The sequence below is a fragment of the Accipiter gentilis genome, chromosome 8 (assembly GCF_929443795.1).
Source record: "Accipiter gentilis chromosome 8, bAccGen1.1, whole genome shotgun sequence".
NCBI classification, from domain to species: domain Eukaryota; kingdom Metazoa; phylum Chordata; class Aves; order Accipitriformes; family Accipitridae; genus Astur; species Astur gentilis.
Genome location: NC_064887.1, coordinates 11,345,748 through 11,363,808, shown reverse-complemented (window position 1 = coordinate 11,363,808; position 18,061 = coordinate 11,345,748). Strand labels below are relative to the sequence as shown.

The following is an 18,061-nucleotide window of genomic DNA, read 5'->3' as shown; positions in this document are numbered from 1 at the left end:
CCCTGCGCTCCTTGCGCGCCCCCCCCCGCCCCGCCTCACCCGGCACTACACTTCCCAGCGGGCCGCGCGGCCCCGCTGCGGCCTCTCCCTCCCCGGACTACACTTCCCGGCAAGCCCCGCGCGGCGGCGTCCCCGGTGTCCCGCGGAGGGCGGGCGCGCGGCATGCCGGGAGCGGTAGTACCCCCGCGGCGTGCGCGCGCCGCGAGGCGGGCCGGGGCGTGTCCTCGGGGGTATATAGGCAGCCGGAGGGGTAGGGGTCTGCACTCTGCCGCCGCCGCCCCTGTCTTCAGCAGCTTCTATGCAATCTTCGGCCGTCGCCGCTCCCCCCTGCGTTGAGCCCGCGCCGGCCTCCCCGACTAGGTAGGGGCCGCGCGGGCTGGTCCCGGTCACGGTGTGTGCGTGTCGGGGTGGGGTGGGGGTAGCGGGGGAGGGGGGGGGGGGGGCGCTTTCGCGCCGCGGGGTGACTGGGGTGGGGGTTGGGGAGGGTAGGGGGCGGTGGGCAGGATTTCCTTTTGGGGGGAGGGCTGGGGGTGCTGGTCGGGCTCGTACGCCTGCCCCCGTTTCTCCCCCCCCCCCCGCCCCGTTCCGCCCCCCCCACCCCCCCGTCGGTGGTACGTGCCGCCCCGCTCCTGTAGCGCCAGCTGGGCCCGCTCGGCTCGCGCGGGGCCACCACGTGACCCGTGCGCGGCTGCTGCCATCTTTGTTGGGGGCAGCCGACGCCGCTGGAGCCCGCCCGTGGGGGGGGTGGGGGGAGGAGGTTGGGGGAGGGGGAGCGGCGGGGGGTGGGTGGTCCTGCGGCGTCACGTGAGGCCGGGCCGCCAGCCCGTGAGGAGCCGCCGTCGGGGTTTGGCGCCAATGGCAGGGGGCGGGGCCGGGGGGAAGGCGGGAAAGGCGCCCATTGTCTGTGAGGGCTTGGGGGGGGGGGCGGGGGGCCGGGGCCGCTGTCCGCCTCGCCCGGCCTTTGTTCCGCCCGGGGAGCTCCGCAACGCCGCCCCCGGCCTCCCTCTGCCGGCGGCGGAGGACCGCGGCGGCTTGTCAGCTGGCGGCCGGGGGGCTGCGCGGCGGCTGCCCCGGAGCGCTGCCGAGGAGCGGCTGCCCGGCGAGTGGCCGTGGCAAGTCCCCGGGCTCCCCGAGCTGCGCGGACGGGCGCCTTGGGCACGTCCCCGGTTTTCTGACTGGAAAGGCGGCGCAAAACACCCGATTTTGCGCTTTGCGGCTTGTTCCGTGCCGCAGGTTTGCGTGGGGGTAGCTCCGAGCGACAGGGTGCTTGTGGGTCAGTGGCTGCAAGCTGGCAGGGGTGGGTAGTCCTGGTATTTAGGCAGCAAACCTGTTGGCCAGGCTTAGTCCGATGTAACCTGAACGCGAAAGCGTTTGCTTTCCTAACTGTCTTTCGTTCAAACAATAAACAAAACTGAAACTAATGGGTTTCTCTAAAAGACGGCTAGCAGAGCGAACCAGGGTGTGAACTTGTTCTAGGTAGCTGAACACCTGAAAGGAAGCACCAGTCCTGGCTTTGGCCTCACACCTCTGAGAGCTCGGTTCCTGTCACGAAATAGGTGGCCTGTTATAAACTCTTATTCAATATTTTGTTTGCAGAATGGAAGAGGAATTGGCAGCTCCTTCCACATCCACAGACAAGACGGACAGGTGAGATGGGAGTTGCAGTTGTCGGTTACTAAAGAATGTGAAATCCTAAGGGTTATTGAGTTAAACAGAAGGGGCACCCGTCAAGTGGGTTGTTAGGCTTGAATTTTAAGAGATGCGGATGCTGTAGATGCTGAAAACTTGTGCTCACCAGTAGTCTGCACAAGTCTAGTGCAACAACTCTTTCAAGGACTGATAAATACACAGATACCGGCTGTTGCTTAGGAGGTGCTCGATTTGTGAGTTAGCGCTGGGGAAGCACTGGGGAGGTATGAGTATGTGACTAGCATGGAGTAGTACTCCTCTGTGGGTAGCTCCTCTTGTCCCAGTCCAGGGTACTGGACTGGAATGAACCCTCTGAAATGGAGCTGTGTGAGATGTGCTGAATTGAAACTAAGGCTTGGGTCTAGCATTCTTTTCAAATGCATCACGCTGTGCTATGAGAAGTCATAAATTGGATTTATTCTTCTTTTTCTTGGCTTAGCTGGCATCGGAGTCTGGTGAAACACTGTATGGTAGTCAGTGTTGTATTGGTACGCAACTCTTAAAGTATATTCTTTAGCATCCTTTGTCATATCAGATTCTGATACCCGCTTCTTGCAGTGGTTGGTTAAAATTAACCTGTCTGCCCTCGGTCATCGGAACTAAAAGTTGGTCCAGATTTAAACAAACAAAACCAAACAACCCCCTCTGCCCTGGTAATTCTGACCAGTGTAAGGTATGCAACTCACTCTTATATAAAGCTGACTAGGTTTTGAAAGCTGGATACAAAATTGCTATGGAAACTAATAGAATCCTGTATTTGATTTATATATTTTTATTTTTTTTCCCCCCTCTCCAGTATGGATGTGGATGGAGAATCAAAGAAACTATTGGGTTTAGGACAGAAACACTTGGTAATGGGAAATATTCCGGCTGCTGTTAATGCGTTCCAGGAAGCTGCGAGCTTACTGTGAGTAGTAGGAGGCTTTGTGTATTTTTGTAGGGCTTGGTTTTCAGCTTGACACTACTGATGTGGCTTATAGAAGGAAGATCGAGATTTTTACATTATTTATAATACAACCAGGGAGAGGATGAACTATTGAAACTAACTCAAGTGTTGGACAATGCTGTAGTTGGTGTGGAGTTTAGCTTTTGTGATAGTAACTGCCAGCGCATCTCCCTAAGGAGGAAAAGGGGTTTGGTATTTTATTTTGCATTGTATGGTTCTGATGTCTGTTAATATGAAAATAATGAGATAGTGTTACTTGCTAGTAACTTGTTTACTAGTCTTGATCAGTCTCTGAGGGTGATGCCTCCTTGGGTTTTAGATTAGTTTGCTTTGCTGGATGTTCGAGAGCCACATCTAGCTAAGTGAGAGGAGCATTCATGATTCGTTTGAAACGATGGGAGGCGAGCTAAGAAACTGATTCTTCCTGACCAGGAATTTTTAGCTTTCAAGTTCATGTATCAAAACTTAAACTAGGCACAGGCAAATAATTCTTCATTACTTTTGTAGGGGTAAAAAATATGGTGAGACAGCGGATGAGTGTGCGGAAGCTTTTTTTTACTATGGAAAATCTCTCCTGGAGTTAGCAAGGTATGCTAACAGTTTCTCGTTTCATTAAGAGTCCGCCTAGAGTAACAGGATTTCACCCTCTTATATGCCGGGTCACAGGGTTAGACTAGAACTTCATAAATGCAGGGTTGCACTGGGTGGGATGGGCCACGGCATTGCAGCTTGTGCAGTTAAAACAGTGTTATTACAAAAGCTAAGGGCTAACAAACTTTTTTTCCTTTAGAATGGAAAATGGTGTGCTGGGAAATGCCTTAGAAGGGGTGCAGGTTGAAGAGGAAGGAGAAAAAGCTGAAGGTGATTCTGTGTTACCAACTGTTGATGGTATGTAAAGCTGTCTGCCATGTCATGGAGGCACCAAGCTGTGTTTTCTTGTCTAAACAATCCCAAGTTCAGTCCATTGGTATCTTAGGTGGCCTGAGTTACTCTGTTGAAACTCTTAGCAGCCTGAATGGACTCTTTTTGTTCTTCTAATCTTGCTTAAAGATTGAACAAACCTCTAAAACTTCTGCAAGGAACTGGTCACTGAAAGCATGTGTAAAGGGTCACCAGGTGTCTGTGTCCTGAAACACTGCATTCAAACTTGCTTTCTTAAGCTTCACAGTCAACTTGAACTGCTTTGTAACCTTGTAGCAGTACACTGTGTGTAGTAGGACAGGTCAGTCTCTCTGTAAAAAGTCCAAGAACAGCATTTTATACCCTCTGCAGCTGGAGATAATACAGGAATTCCTGTCAATCCAGACTATTAAAACACTGGCACCTCTTGCTTAGCTGTGACTAAAAATGCTAGCGCGCAAAACTGCACACTGCTTGAGCGGCTGCTTGCAATAATGCAGTCTGGGGAAGGGGAAGGGATTTGCTTAGTTCAAGTTACTATGTTGGTTGTGTCCTAATTCCTTGTACTTTGAAAATGGAGCTTTTAGGAATGTCATCTAACTTGATGACAAACCAACACACTGGAGGGTCTGAGGGTGGTATTGTCAGTGCCCATTAATGTCTTTATCACTAAACTCGAAGAAATGTTTATGCTTCCTCAATCATGTAGAAGAAGCAAGGGAGGAGTTGAGAGAACAGGTATATAACGCCATGGGGGAAAAAGAAGAAGCCAAAAGGTCTACAGAAGAGTCTCCAGTACTATCTGAGAAGGAAATCAAAGAGGAGGATGTTGAAATGAAAGAGATCACAGAAGAAAAACCAACAGAAGAAGCAATTGCTGACAAGGACGTAAAACTTGAAGAGACTGAAGAGAAGATGGAGGTTTCTGTGGAAAAAGAAGTAGCTTCAGAAGAGCAGAAGCAACAGGTAGCTGTGGAAAAGGAGGCTATGAAAGAGGAGGCAGCTGTGGAAGAGAAGGTAGTGGAAAAAGATCAAAAGATGGTCCCTGAAGACAAGGTAGCAGAGGCAACTGAGGAGGAGGAGGAGAGAACGACAGAAGTGTCAGACAAGGAGGTGAAGGCAGCTGTGGAAGTGGCTGAAGCTGGAGAATTGGCTGTGGAAGAGAAGGGAGAGGTGGGAGAGCAGACAGCGGAAGCAACAGAAAAAGAGCCAGCTGTGGAAAAGAGAGAGGCTGTAGAAGGGCAGGCAGAGGCAGCTGTGGAAGAGAAGGCAGTAGCACAAGTGACAGAAGTGCAGGCAGCAATCACTGTGGAGCAGAAAGAAGCTACAGAAGGGGAAGTAGAGGCAGCTGAACAGAAGGTGGAGGAGAAACAAGAGCCAGTAGAGACAGCTACAGAAGAGAAACCAGATGAATCTAAAGAGACAGAGTCCTCAAAGGAACCTGTGCCCACAGAGGGCAAAGAGCCATCTAATGATGTGGAAGAAAAGGCTGAAGTAGCTGCTAAGGTAGAGAAAGAGGAAAAGAAAGGTGACCTGATGGAAGAGGGTGAAGGTGGTGCTAAGGTAGAAGAGAAAGATGGCCTGATGGAAGAGGGAGAAGGTAACAGTGAGAGGAGAAAAGTACTTGTGGGTGGATGACTTGATGGATTTGGCTAACAATGGGTAAAAAGTGTTCCATTCAGAATTTTCTGTTTGCCTTAGAATAAGGAAAAGGCACAGTAAAGGGGCTCTTGAAGGATTTTATATCCAAGTAAAGTTTCAAGGAGTAGTGAACAGTCTCGGTTTCTCTAGACTAACGCTTAACTAACTGCAAAGCAAATCTTACTTGAAAGCAAACTTACAGCCCTGTGAAATGTGTAAGTAATGGCTAGGCTGGTGGAGAATACTGAATGGATGTTCACTTGCATGCATCTGGGTTTATTGCACTAACCTTCAAATAACTTGAAGCACAAGTTGCCTCTGGTTATAACTGTATTTTATTTTAAAACAGTGGAGCAGGAAAATAAGAACAGCTGAATACATAACAAAATAGTAAATCTGCTTTTGGTGGGGGGAAGGAACTCTCCATTTGAGTCTTTCTGGTGGTAATTACAAGTGACAATTTGGTTGGCAAATCTAAACTTAATTTGCCCTGAAACCTGAAGGCTTATTGCTACTATCTAGTACAGTCTTCCAGCTACCTAGCTTTTTCTGCCATTCTGCTTCCCTGCTTCATTATAGCTGTTTTCAGGATTATGTGAAAGTAACTGTCGTGGTCAACATTCTTCTCATGCTGAACCCAAAACATAGCACTATACCAGCTACTAGGAAAACAATTAACTATCCCAGCTGAAACCAGGACAGTAACCTAGTAAAACTTGTACACTTTGCTGAAGTATTACTTGCATGGTCTTAGTAGGCCAACGCTTTCTGTCGCACAAGTTAATTGATGAGCTGATAATTGAAACTTTGCTTGTCAGTAACTCAGCTTCACAGGAAGAGCCTTATTTTAGGAGTGGCAGATACGCAGACTAAATAGTTCTGGACACTGAAAGGATTTGTACTGCTGGGCACAGTGAACACTCAATGCTGGTGCAGCTGCCTAACAAGGTGTCTGTCTGGATAGAGTATAATGCACATAGAGTAGTTATCCACTCTTCATCAGGCTGAGGAAAGGCTGTTTATGTACACATACTGCTGCTCCTCCCCCCCCCCCCCCCAACTCTGTTAGTGTGAGGACACTCTTGAACATCCTGGTCTGGTGCTGTGTCATTCTAGACTCCTCCCACTATTTAAATTTTAACTTTCTAATATCTCTTCTGTTTTACCTTTGATCAAGCTGTCCTCATACTCACAGGTTTGGCCCTCTCAGTGGTAGGTGTGTGCATTTTGGGAGTTAGATTAACGAGCTTATGGGTTCTCTAGTGGCTATTCCATCAAGGTCCTCATATTCTGGATATAGTCAGTGGTCATGATACAGGAATTAAGTGTGCAACTTTAGCATGGAAGTCAACCAATGCTCTAAAGTTATTAGCCATACTCCTTCACATTTTCCCAAAATGTTTTCTACTGTTAGAATAGATCATGCAGCACTCCTACACAGTATCAGAAGTCAAATCAGTGCTACACAATAGCAGGTTCATTAATAACATTGCCACTTAAATGTCTGACACAAGGAACACGAATTCAGAAACAGTCTTATTTGTTCGCAGCTTGGCAGCCATCTTGCTGAAAATGCTTGCTATCTTATTATCTGTAGTGTGAAGTCCAGCAACTGACCTGTACCTCCAGGGCTGCTCAGGATCCCGTGGCTTCAGTGGGAGTTCACAGTGCATTTGTGGGAACTGAATTCTATGCAAGTTTCTTTTCTAGATAGTATGAAGTGAAACTTAGAACGAGGACTGAGGGAGCCTGGAACCTCTTTTAGTCTACAGTGCCTAACACTTTCAGCAATATGGCTGCTGCTGCTAGGAGTTTAATATATCTATGCTCTTCTTGCATCACACATCTAACCTGTCACTGGAAGGATAAGGGCTGGATGTAATATATTCTGCCATGCGAAGTAAGCGTAGTAACAACAAGTGTTCTCATTCATCTACTTCCCTTGTAGAAACAGAAGAATCTGAAGAGGAAGATAAAGAAAATGATAAAGCTGAAGATGATAAGGAGAATGAGCTGACAGTGGAAGACAAGGTGAGATTGCTGACCTCTGATACCTCATAGAAGAGTGCAGTATTTGTCTAAATGTCATGTTAATGTCTTTATAAAAGCTCACTTGTATTTCATTTGGTCCTATGTAGGAAATTACTTTTGAAAACCAATATTGCCTAAGGAAGGGGCAGCGTTATGTGTAGTTCACCTTGTAGGATCTTGCTCAGCTCTGTAAACTTGGGCTTGTTTAGCTATGCTGAAACAAATGCTTGCAGTCTACTGATGAGTAATGCAGCCTGGTAAATGCAGGGGCAGGCAGGGAGAGTTGCTTTAGGTTGTCACTAAAGTTAGTTACTTGTAACACTTTATTCTCTGCTTTTTGTGTTGTTTCTGACTATGCCTGTTGAATGTACCTGGTCCTGTAAGCCATGATTAGGATGGGAATTCAGTGGGAAGCATAGTGCTGCTTAAATGTGAGGTGTTAATGTTGACGTAGCAGTCAAAACACCTGGAAAAATCTGGAGCCTATTAAAGTGTGGTACTAAGCATGCTAGATAACTGTCTTGAAGAGAATATCTGTCACTTCGTCAGACTACTCTAAGGAAGTCCAGAAGCTCATTTGGAAAAAAAAAAGTGGAACATCAACTCCTTTATTTAGCTTTTAGTTCATATAAATAGCACCTTAAACAAAACCTTACTGTTGGGATAATATTGGTGCTTGGCATGCTGTTATTTCTGGGAAAAAATTAAGGCTGTATCAACTAAGAATGTAAGCTTATGTTCCACTTAAAACATTTTCACTGCAGGTAAAGTCTTGGTTGATGTGATAACCTCTTCTGCATGTGTGTTTGTTTTGGGGGTTTTTTACTTCTAGTGGTAAACTGTTTGTCTTGAAGAAATCTGTTCCTTGACAACACTGCTTAGAAACTCAGTGGTGGTGTTTGATATGATATGTAACCAAGTCACTTAATCTTTAATGCATTTGTAGTCTTTACAGGAAAGCGAGGAGGATGAAATTGGAAATCTTGAGCTAGCCTGGGACATGCTGGAGTTAGCAAAAGTAATCTACAAGAGGTAAAGACTTAAGCCCTAATTTGGATATGTGCTAGAGAAACTCATTGTAAATTGGGGAGTAGCATAAGCAATTAATGAACATGGCATATTCTGATCAAGATTTGAAAACTACTTTTTTTTTCTTGATTTAGACAAGAAACAAAAGAAGCTCAGCTCCATGCAGCTCAAGCTCATCTAAAGTTAGGAGAAGTTAGCATTGAATCTGGTAAGTAATATTAATTCTCGCATACAAAGTGTTCAGTTCCACTTTCTGTCACTCTATTTTGTACTTTAAAATGAGCAGAGGTGAGTTAAGGCTGTTAAGATGAAAACAAAATAGATTTTTTTCTAATTATGGTAGTTCAGCCGTGTGAGAAGCTTTGGAATCAATGGATGAACAAGTTGGTGCCTTAAAGGCAAAAGCCACGTGTGCAAGCAAAGCAAACCAAGGAATTGATTCACTACTTCCCATCAGCAGGCAGGTGTTCAGCCATCTGCAGTAAAGCAGGGCTTCATCATACCTAAAGGTTACTTGGGAGGACAAAATGCCATAACTCTGAACATCCTGCCCTTCCTTCTTTTCCCACAGCTTTATATGCTGAGCATGATGTCATTAGGATATGGAATATCCCTTTGGTCAATGGGGGTCAGCTGTCCTGGCTGTGTCCCCTCTCAACTTCTTGTGCACCCCCAGCCTACTTGCTGGTGGGGTGTTGTGAGAGGCAGAAAAGACCTTGGCTCTGTCTAAGCACTGCTCAGCAATAACAAAAACATCTCTGTGTTATCAGCACTGTTTCCAGTACAAAGACAAAGCATAGCCCTGTACCAGATACTATGAAGAAAATTAACTCTATCCTAGCCAAAACCAGCACAACGGGATAGTCCATGCTTTTCCAGAACAGTGAAAGCAAGCTTTGAATAAGAAGTGATGTGTTACCAGATCAAAACCAGCCTTGTGTTCTGCTGTATAGGCAAGGTTTGGTTAGCTTCAGAAACTTGGGAGAGACTTTCCTTATCGAAGTCGTGAGTCACTGAGTTCAATAGGAGGTGTCAGTACCATGCCAATTCCAGAACATAAAGACTGCAAGTGAAAAATGGTTGACTTGCTTAGACTTCCCAAAATCCTAAGGTATGGTCAGGAAAGACTCTTGTGTTATGCAGCAGAAAAAAGGGAGGGGGAAGCAAGCCCCAGGTCTGTGCCTTCTAATGTGTTTTACCTGCCCTTCATTTAAAAATGTGTTTTAATCTTGTTAAATCCAAAGAGAGTGTAATCTTTCTCTATGGTGAGCATTGGAAATAATCTGATGGGTTTCTGGACCAGGGCTACAAAATGAGGGTTGTGTTTTGTGTCACTAGAATATATTCAATGGAGAGCTTGACTGGAAGCTAGCAGGGGACTGTCCTTAGCTCTAGATGCAAGTTGCAGTTGTGACCAGTTACATTTGGGTCATGGTAGCAGGTGAAATAGCAGGATTTGTGTGCCTGGTTTTGACTTGGCTGCTTAGTTTGCTGTGTTGCTGTAAATAGACAGAGCACTCTTGAGAACACTAGAGGAACTGGACCCTAAACAGCCTTTTGTCACTTGATAATCTGAAAGCAGCCTCTCGCTGAACTCAACTGCTGTATTCAATGGTGGTTCCATTCTCAGACTATATAAAGTGTAATAAAATACGGAGTAACTGAATAAGGGTTTAGATCTTGCTTGTTTGGGTAAATGAGTGTGGTTTGTAAAGACCTTGCGTCTTTCTCCTATAGAAAACTACACGCAGGCTATAGAAGAGTTTCAGGCCTGCCTGGCCCTGCAGCAGAAGTACCTGGAGGCTCACGACCGCCTGCTAGCGGAGAGTCACTACCAGCTGGCACTGGCTTACCACTACAACAGCCAGTTTGATGAGGCGGTTTTGCAGTTTGGTAAATCTGTAGAAGTCATTGACAAGAGGATGGGTAAGTGGATTTCGAAAAGTGCCTGGTGAATATGAGAGCTTTCACTAGTCAAAGCAGACTTTAAGTGCCCTAAATGTAGTTTAGGTATGCTTATTACCTTGCTGTGCAAATGTCTGTTGGTCTGAAAGGGGAAACAGGCTATACTGATGTTGAAGTGATGTGTTAGCAGATACTTGCCTCTGGATATGGATAATGAGACAACTACTTTGTCTTGAGTTTTTTTGCCATGATAACTGTTTCATCCTAGCAATGCTTACTGAGCGAATAAAGAAGGCAGAAAGTGGATCTCCTGAAGATGAGAAGGAGATTGAAGAACTGAAGGGACTGCTTCCTGAAATTAAAGAAAAGATAGAAGATTCAAAGGAGTCTCAAAAGAGTGCAAGAGTAGCTGAGCTGGCACTGAAAGCAACTCTGGTTAGTGCATCCTGTGGTTTCCTTTTAGCCAAACATTCTTCCAGTGAAACTTGAAGTAAACCAGTAATGGGAGGAGCTCAGGCTTGATCATACAGATCGGAGGCTGGTGGTTGCTCACAAATGTTATGGGATGGGATTGCGAGAAGGAAACTGAGTCAGCTGACATCTGAAGAGATCTTATTAGTAAATACACTGACATTAATTGCTCCAAACTAAACTGGAATTTGATAGGCTTCTAGAGCAACTTAATGTATCAGGACTGGAAATGATAGGTCAGCCAAATGTGAGAATGGACCGAGTTACATCTGTCCTGTGTGTAAGTGTGGAATGCAGTGTTGAGACATGAAGGAGTTGGCTTTTCCTGTCCCGTCTAAACTAGCATATATGGTCTCGCCAGAATTGGTTGACTGTTTCTTCTGGTTTTCTTAAGGTTGGAACTACATCTGGCTTTGCACAAAGTGAAGACAGTGGTTCTGTTTCCACAGTAAGTCAAGATGGATGTTGGTAGTCCCTTGTTTGCTCTAAGGATTACTGTTTGCTGCTACTCATCTGTCAATGTCTGTCTTGTAACAGATTCCAGTAAGAAAAGCAGCTGATGGTGCACCTCAGTGTGTTACAGACATCTCTCACCTAGTCAGGAAAAAGGTGAGTCCAGAAATGACTAGTTGAACAGACAGTTTGTTAAAGTACCACTGGCTTGCTCCGTGTAATTGGATTTCTTGACTTGAAGCTTTTTCCCTTAACTTGGTTCTGTAATGGAAAAAAACATCCTAAAAGTAAAACTAGAAATAGTGCATGAAACTCCTTTCCACTGGGAGCCAATCAGTCTGGGAACCATCCAGCCTCCAGGAGACTATTTGTGACGGTTCAGCACCCCGCCTGACCCACACTGGTTTAACTTCAGAGCTGAATTGTGTGGCTTTTGCAGGCGTTCTCTGAACAAGTGCCCTCCTCTGCTGGGGACCTGCAAGAAGAGCAGGCTGGCCTACAGATCTTAAGAAAAGGGCAAGCAACCAGGCTGAGTTGGGTTCCCTTCTTTGCAAGTGGAAATGGAGAGTTGGACTTAATAAATAGCAAAGCCAGTCTAATGGTAGTAAGGATAAACTGCTTCTTAAAGAGATAATGCATTGAGCACTAGGTTCCTTTAAAGGTATATGCTTTTTCTAGAACTGTTTGCTAATATAACTAAAATTATCCCCTATAGGATCTTAGTTTTTATTTTGTATGCTGCTGTGGCACAGCCTGGCCTGTGTGTTATATTAGCCTCTTTCAGTTCAGGTTTGCTTGGAGCAACTTTGATCTGCTTTACACAGGTGATTGTAAGTGTCATAGATGCCCTAAATCTACCCCCTTAACTGTTCCCTGGCTCAGCAGTTGCATGTTTCCTTGCCAAACAATAACTAAGGATAATTCAGCACTATAGATACTAGCACCTAAATAATGTCTTACGGGAAATCCTTTGTGGTTGAGACCTCTGTACCAAAGCTTCAGAGCTTTGGTTAAGTCTTAACACTCAAGTATTTATCTTGAACCTGGCAAGTAGAGGTTGAATAGATAACGTGCAGTAACATCTAGATGCTAACTTTCTAAAAAATATTTAAACTTTAATTTGTACATAGTGAAGACTAAACAATTTTGTCTTCAGAGGAAACCAGAGGAGGAGACTCAACAGGGAGACAATGAAGCTAAGAAATCTAAACCAGAACCGGCTGTCAATGGCGGTGGTGGTGATGCTGCCCCCAGTGGAAATGAGGTTGCAGAAAAAATGGAAGAGGAGGTGGGCAGCTGAGTCAGGAGTCTGTGCCATTATTATCATTATCATTATTATCATCTTTTTCTCCCCTTCTGTTCAGGCATGGTTTTGTGCCTGGTAGATGTACTGGTTTTATTGCCTGCTGGTCTTCACAAGGCTTCCCAGACGAGATGGGGAATGTTCCCCAGTTGGCAGGATGCATGTTGTACCATGGTGTCTGACATGCTGCAGGCTGGAAAGACACCAGCTGTGGAGACTTGCAACCTGTGGGGTGGGACAGAAACATGTTCTGGGTGTTTGAGTTGGACTGAACTACAGAGTGGGGCCTTTCCCCAAAGTATTTTTTTAATACTCCTGGGTTTTAATACTTATCACCTGGGCTACAGTTGTTAACATCAACATTTTAGAATGGTGTTGGGCTCTGAAGACCAGCAAAGCATGTGTAGTCAGTTCAGTCTTCAAATGACAGAAACCTTGAGCTGCTGCATGCATTGGTGCTGTAAGGCAGTGTCTTGTTTTTTAAAAACAAACCCTTTTCTTTTCTTTTAGACAGAGAAAAGGCCACAAGCAGAATCAGGGGCTGCAGTTGAAAGCACAGTATGATAATTCTTTAACCTTGGACACTCCTCTCCTTACAAGGAAAATGGTTTTGTATATAGTGTATTTTTTCACTTTTTGGCAACTTTTGTATGACTTCAATAAAGATTGTAAGCAAATAGTCCTTGTCTTGACCCTCCTCAGCAGGGGAAAGGGCTTGAGGCCTCTGGTCGCAGCTGTTGGCTGTGTTTGGTTCGTTCTAGGCTGAGCCTGGTGCAGGTGGCAGTGGCACCTCCCTGAGCCTGCAGCAGCCTAAGCACCCTGGGGAAGGCTGATAAGAGCTTGTCTGACCCCTGCACCCTTTGTAACAGCCAGGCTACTGGGGTGAATTGTTGGCTCTGTGCACTGATGCCAGCCGGAGTCCCTGTGGGTGCTGGGGTGAGTCACTGCATCCCCCAGCAGCACAGGGCTCCCTGTAAGGAGGTGTGGATTTGGGCACAAGAGGGAACAGGGCACTGTAGCCACTTGTGCTGTGCAACCACTTGTGCTGTGCAGCCACTGGAGGCCTCTGGGTGATCCCAGCCTCAGTTCTTCTATCACTCCTGCACCTTGGTTCAAAAAGGGGGGGGGGGGGGGCATCTCCCACCACCCTGAGCACCTCTTAGTGCTTCCCCTGCCCTGAAATCACCCCCAGGGAAAGGGTGCATTGCTAGTGCTGCCCACAGGGAAGCAGGCTGGGACAAGTGTGTGTGTGTGTGTAAACGGGTCAAGAAGCAAAGAGCAACAGGCTGAAGCTGTTTATTAAACACCCAGTGTGGCCTCCAGTGTGGGGGAGGAAATCTCGCCATCGGTTTTGCTGCTGTGAATGCCTCCTGTCAGGCTTCCCCTAGAAAGGGCTTGCGGTGGGGATGTGCCCTGGGGAGAGAGATGCAGGGAAAAGGATCAAAAAAAGTGATTGTGCCTCTCTGTGCTGGTCCTCAAGCTGCCCCATGAACAGGATGAAGCAGCTCCTCGGTGTGTGGACACCATCCTGGGGTGAGGAGCAGCTCCATGGCTATGGGCTTTTTGGGCTCTGCCTGTGCTGCCCAGCCCCTGCCTGCCTGCTCTTGCTGCTGCCGAAATGCCCAGAGCCCTTCTGGTCCCAGGAGCGACCCCACCTTTCCCCCCCTGCCCTAGCGATAATTACACAGTTGGTCCCAAGCTGCTGTACCTGCAGCTGTAACATACATTTTGCCATCCCTTCACCACACTTACGGTTAATAAAGCCCCGATTTCCCGCTCCGGCTGTGTTTGGGGATGCCGGGGCAGTGCCATGGGCACACGGCCTGTTCCTGGCTTACCTTAGGGGAGGTTTGTTCTGTGCCGGGGGCTCCTGGGCAGGAGGGGGGTCCTCCAGGGCCATGAAGGGGGTGAGGGGGAGGCTGGGGGGGACTGTGAGGGTGCCTGTCCCCAGCACTGGCCCGGGGGACTCCTGGGAAAGGAGAAAAGTGGGGTTAAACACAAGTGGGTCCCAGTCCCGTTCTGCAACAGGCACCCACAGGACCGGCCGGGCCCAGCTACCCTGTGCCACACATGGCATTGGGCAGAGCAAATCACACCCGTGGTTTGCACCTGGGGTGGGGACCTCCTCCTGGTGGCCCTGGCTCTGTGGGACACCCGTGTCCCCAGCTGTGGCCAAGGGAGCAGTTCCTGAATCGTCTCCCCAAGCCCGTACCTCCACGCTCATTGTCCTGTCTGGGGCAGCAGCCTGACCCCATCGTCCCCTGGCCCTGGAGACCTGGAAATAGCCCTGGGACAAGGGTCTTTCTTACCTTGAAAAGCTCTGGTGCGGCCAGGGCTGGTGGGAGTGGGGGGGCCACGGGGGGTGGGAGGATGGCGGGGGGCAGCCGTGGCCCTGTTCGCTCCATGTGGCATCGCAGCATCCCCACCTCTGCCTGGAGCTGGGCCAGCTCCTCCGTGTGCTGTTGGGCCACCTGCGAGCCTGGGGGGGGGACGGGAATTTGTCACCATGGGGTTTACAGTGTCCCCAGCATCCCACCGGGCTGGTGTGTGGAGCGGGGGGGTGTCCCATTCCTGCTGCTGCAGTGACTCTCCCCTCCCCAGTGTCTGAGGGAACATTGTCCTGCCCCTCCAACGCTGTCACTGTGCAAAGGGCCCTCACCTCAAGTGCAGACACCCCCCACCCCAGGCTGTACGGTTGCAGCCCCCTCCCCCTTGCTCATAATTGCTTGAGCCTTTGGCAACCCAGGGACTCCAACAGCGGCAACCCCAGAAGCAAGCGGGGGCTGCCCTGTTCCCTGGGACTTGTCACCTACCAACATCGGCTCTCCTCGCCCTCCTGACCTTCAGCGCCAAGAGCTCGTCTTCCAGCCGCTGGTTCTCCAGCTCCACGGCCAGCAGCGCTGCGTCCAGGCCCTGAGCACCTGCGCCGGGGGGCTCTGCTGGTACAGATGGGGCGGGGCGGGGGGGGGGGGGGGGAACGCTCAAATATTGGCTGTGGAGCCAGGGTCCCAGCTGGGGGGATGGGCCAGGGTTTGGGCTTACCTGTTCTCTTGCCCCTGTGCAGCCCCATGGTTCCTTTCTCCAGTGCCGTGGCCTCCGCCTGGAGGTGGAGGAGCTGGACCAGGATGGCCGGGTTGTGCCCTCCGGCGCGCAGGTAGGACAGTCGCAGTGCCCTGCCACAGCCCCGGCGTCAGCCATCGCTGGGGCTCAGCGGGACGCCCGGCTCGGCTGCGCCATCGCCCACGGACCCTCACCTGGCCTCGGCGGCGAGCGGCCCGGCGGCTGGCAGGAGGGTGTTGAGGCGGAGAGCCGCCCTGGGGAGGAAACGGGGAAATGGGGAGGGGGCTGAGGGCCCCTTGATCGAGAGCACCCCACTCCCTGGGCGGTGCAGAGCCCTCTCTCCCTGGCCGGGGCTCACCCTCCATGGGCCAGCTGTCCAACATGATCCTGCAGGACCTCCGGGACCCGGCTCAGCTCCAGTTCCTCCCGCTCAGGGTGGGGGGTTGCAGCCGCCCTGGTCCCCAGCGCCGCCAGCCGCCGGCACAGCCCTGCGGGATGGTGAGAGGCTGTGGGGAGGGGGCTCAGCACAGCCCCCCACTGCCCCGCTCCTGGGGTTACTGCATCAGACAGGTGCCCCCCCCATCACCCCAAACCCCATGCCAGCTCCTACCCTCTCTCTGCTGCTCCAGCTGCTGGGTCCTGGCCCGGATTTCAGCCACATGGCGTTTGTGGGCCTCCAGCAGCTCTTGTGGCTGCTGCCCGTGTCCCCGCGGTGGGGCCGGCCGCCGGCCGGGCTCTCCCTGCAGCACAGGGGCTTGCAACAGGCAGGAGGGGCTGGACCCCACCAGCCCTGGGGCTTGGGGTATAAGGACTCCTTGGGGTGTCAATGCCGGTCCCAGGAGTATGGGGTTTGCCGTACCTCTGCCGTCAGCCTCCTGGAAGCGGGGTCGGCCGTGCGGAGCAGGGCCCTCTCGCGGGGGGTGAGGACGTCCCCCAGGGGAGCCCCTCGCTCTCGCCCTGGCCCCTGCTGTCCCCCCACGGCCGGCAGGAGCCCGGGAAGTACGAGGAGACAGTGTGGCTCAGCGCGGTGCCCACGCTGGGACACCCCGACCTTGCAGAGGCAAACGGGAAGGGGGAAAAAATGCTTAGTAGTACAGACTTTTCTGGCTTTGGCAAAATAGGCATGGAGGGCTGCCCGTGTGGTGCAGTAGGGGAGGACGGAGGGTCTCCCTGGTTCAGGCTGGGTCGGATCCAGCTGCGGTGGATCACCCTTGTTTCCTCACCCTTGGCACATCCCAGCCCAGCACCCGTCCCTGTCCCCCCCTGCTGACCGTCCCATCCCCGCACGCCCCGCGCCAGACCCGGCTCCACGCTACCGAGGCGTCCTGCAGCCTCCCCGCCGTCTCCTCCGCAGGCGGTGGGTCTCCCCTGGGGAGGCAGGAGCTGCTGGCCGTCGGGGTCCCGAGGCACAGCTTCTCCTCGTGTGCCCGCAGCAGCGGCCGGGAGCTGAAAGCCATGCGGCAGCGGGGGCAGGAGAATCCCCCCGAACCCAGCATGGGGCACCCTGGAAGCACAGTGGGGTGGGAGTCACCTGGGGGTGCCACCCTGCCAGGGAAGAGGGGTCCATCTACCGGGGATGGCACCCCGGGGGCGAGCCGGGAGCCATGGACAGACCTGCTCGGCGGCGGTGGTGGCTGTGGTGTTTGAAGCCACCGTTGCTACGCTGGGACGGGCGAGGGAGGGCGGCCGCACCCCTGACCCTGGCCATTCCCACTGTTTACCACCGGCACTGGAGAGAAAAATGTCGCTTGGCCACCTGAGCAATCCACAGAAAACAAGACAGGGGAGGCCTCGCTAGCAGCGATGTGCAGCATGAGGCCTCTCCCTCCCCTACCCCACTCCCCCATTCCCGGTTACAAAGCACTCGCTGCCGGCCATGCCTGGCCCCTGGTGCCCCTTTTTCTCTTTGCAGCAGCTCCCAACCGCGCACCGCCGTCTTTAAGCCGATGAACAACCTCCGCACCGAGGTGAAACGGCTCCTTCTACCCACTGCCCCCTTTTCCCTGCCACATGCATCCGGCACCCTCCCCTCGTTCCCAGAATAATCTCCCCTCCTTTGATCTTTGCCCCCATCTCTGCTTGCTGACCATGCGCAGGCTCTTCTGGAGGGGCGGGGGGGCTGTAGGTCACCCTCCCCCGGCGCCGCCAGCAGTACCAGTCACAGGTAATCAGTGATCTGCTCAGGAAAAAGTCACCATTTGATTTATGGGGATTTGCTCCATTAGGTTCTCTCCGGCAGCAGCCCGTAACGCCTTAGAAGTTTCATCAATGTTTAAACCGTGCACATCCCATCGGAGGGTCAGGGCACAGAAGCTGAAGGAAAAGTTTGGCACGAAACACAAAGAGCTCTTGCTGCGCACAGATCACGCTTTGCTGTCCCCATCGGGCAGGTCCCTTGCTCCAGACAAGAATTGTTTAGCAATCCAGTTTGCTCATTACAAGGGGCTATCAGCACAGATTTGATGTGAAGGATTTTTTTAGTCTTACCCCATTTCCTGACAACAATGCAAATACATTTACATAATTTTTCAGTTAAATGGATATAGGAAGTTAAATTTTTACAAAATGGGTAAACTTTTCCAAACAAAAGCCATGTTTGATGGGACCAAAGCAGTAGGACCTTGACAAGGAAC

At 50.4% G+C, this 18,061-nt stretch overlaps 1 protein-coding gene across 1 annotated transcript; it reads left to right on the top strand.

Annotated features, from left to right (window-relative positions):
• The first annotated feature begins 188 nt into the window (after positions 1 to 188).
• On the top strand, positions 189 to 13,036 carry NASP (nuclear autoantigenic sperm protein). Its single transcript, XM_049807831.1, has 15 exons — positions 189 to 360; positions 1,597 to 1,647; positions 2,486 to 2,596; positions 3,143 to 3,223; positions 3,426 to 3,523; positions 4,245 to 5,135; positions 7,125 to 7,207; positions 8,154 to 8,239; positions 8,371 to 8,444; positions 9,974 to 10,162; positions 10,410 to 10,576; positions 11,007 to 11,060; positions 11,150 to 11,221; positions 12,222 to 12,353; positions 12,879 to 13,036. The coding sequence occupies exons 1-15, from the start codon at positions 299 to 301 to the stop codon at positions 12,930 to 12,932; spliced, it is 2,205 nt and encodes a 734-aa protein (XP_049663788.1). The 5' UTR covers positions 189 to 298; the 3' UTR covers positions 12,933 to 13,036.
• The last annotated feature ends 5,025 nt before the right edge of the window (positions 13,037 to 18,061 follow it).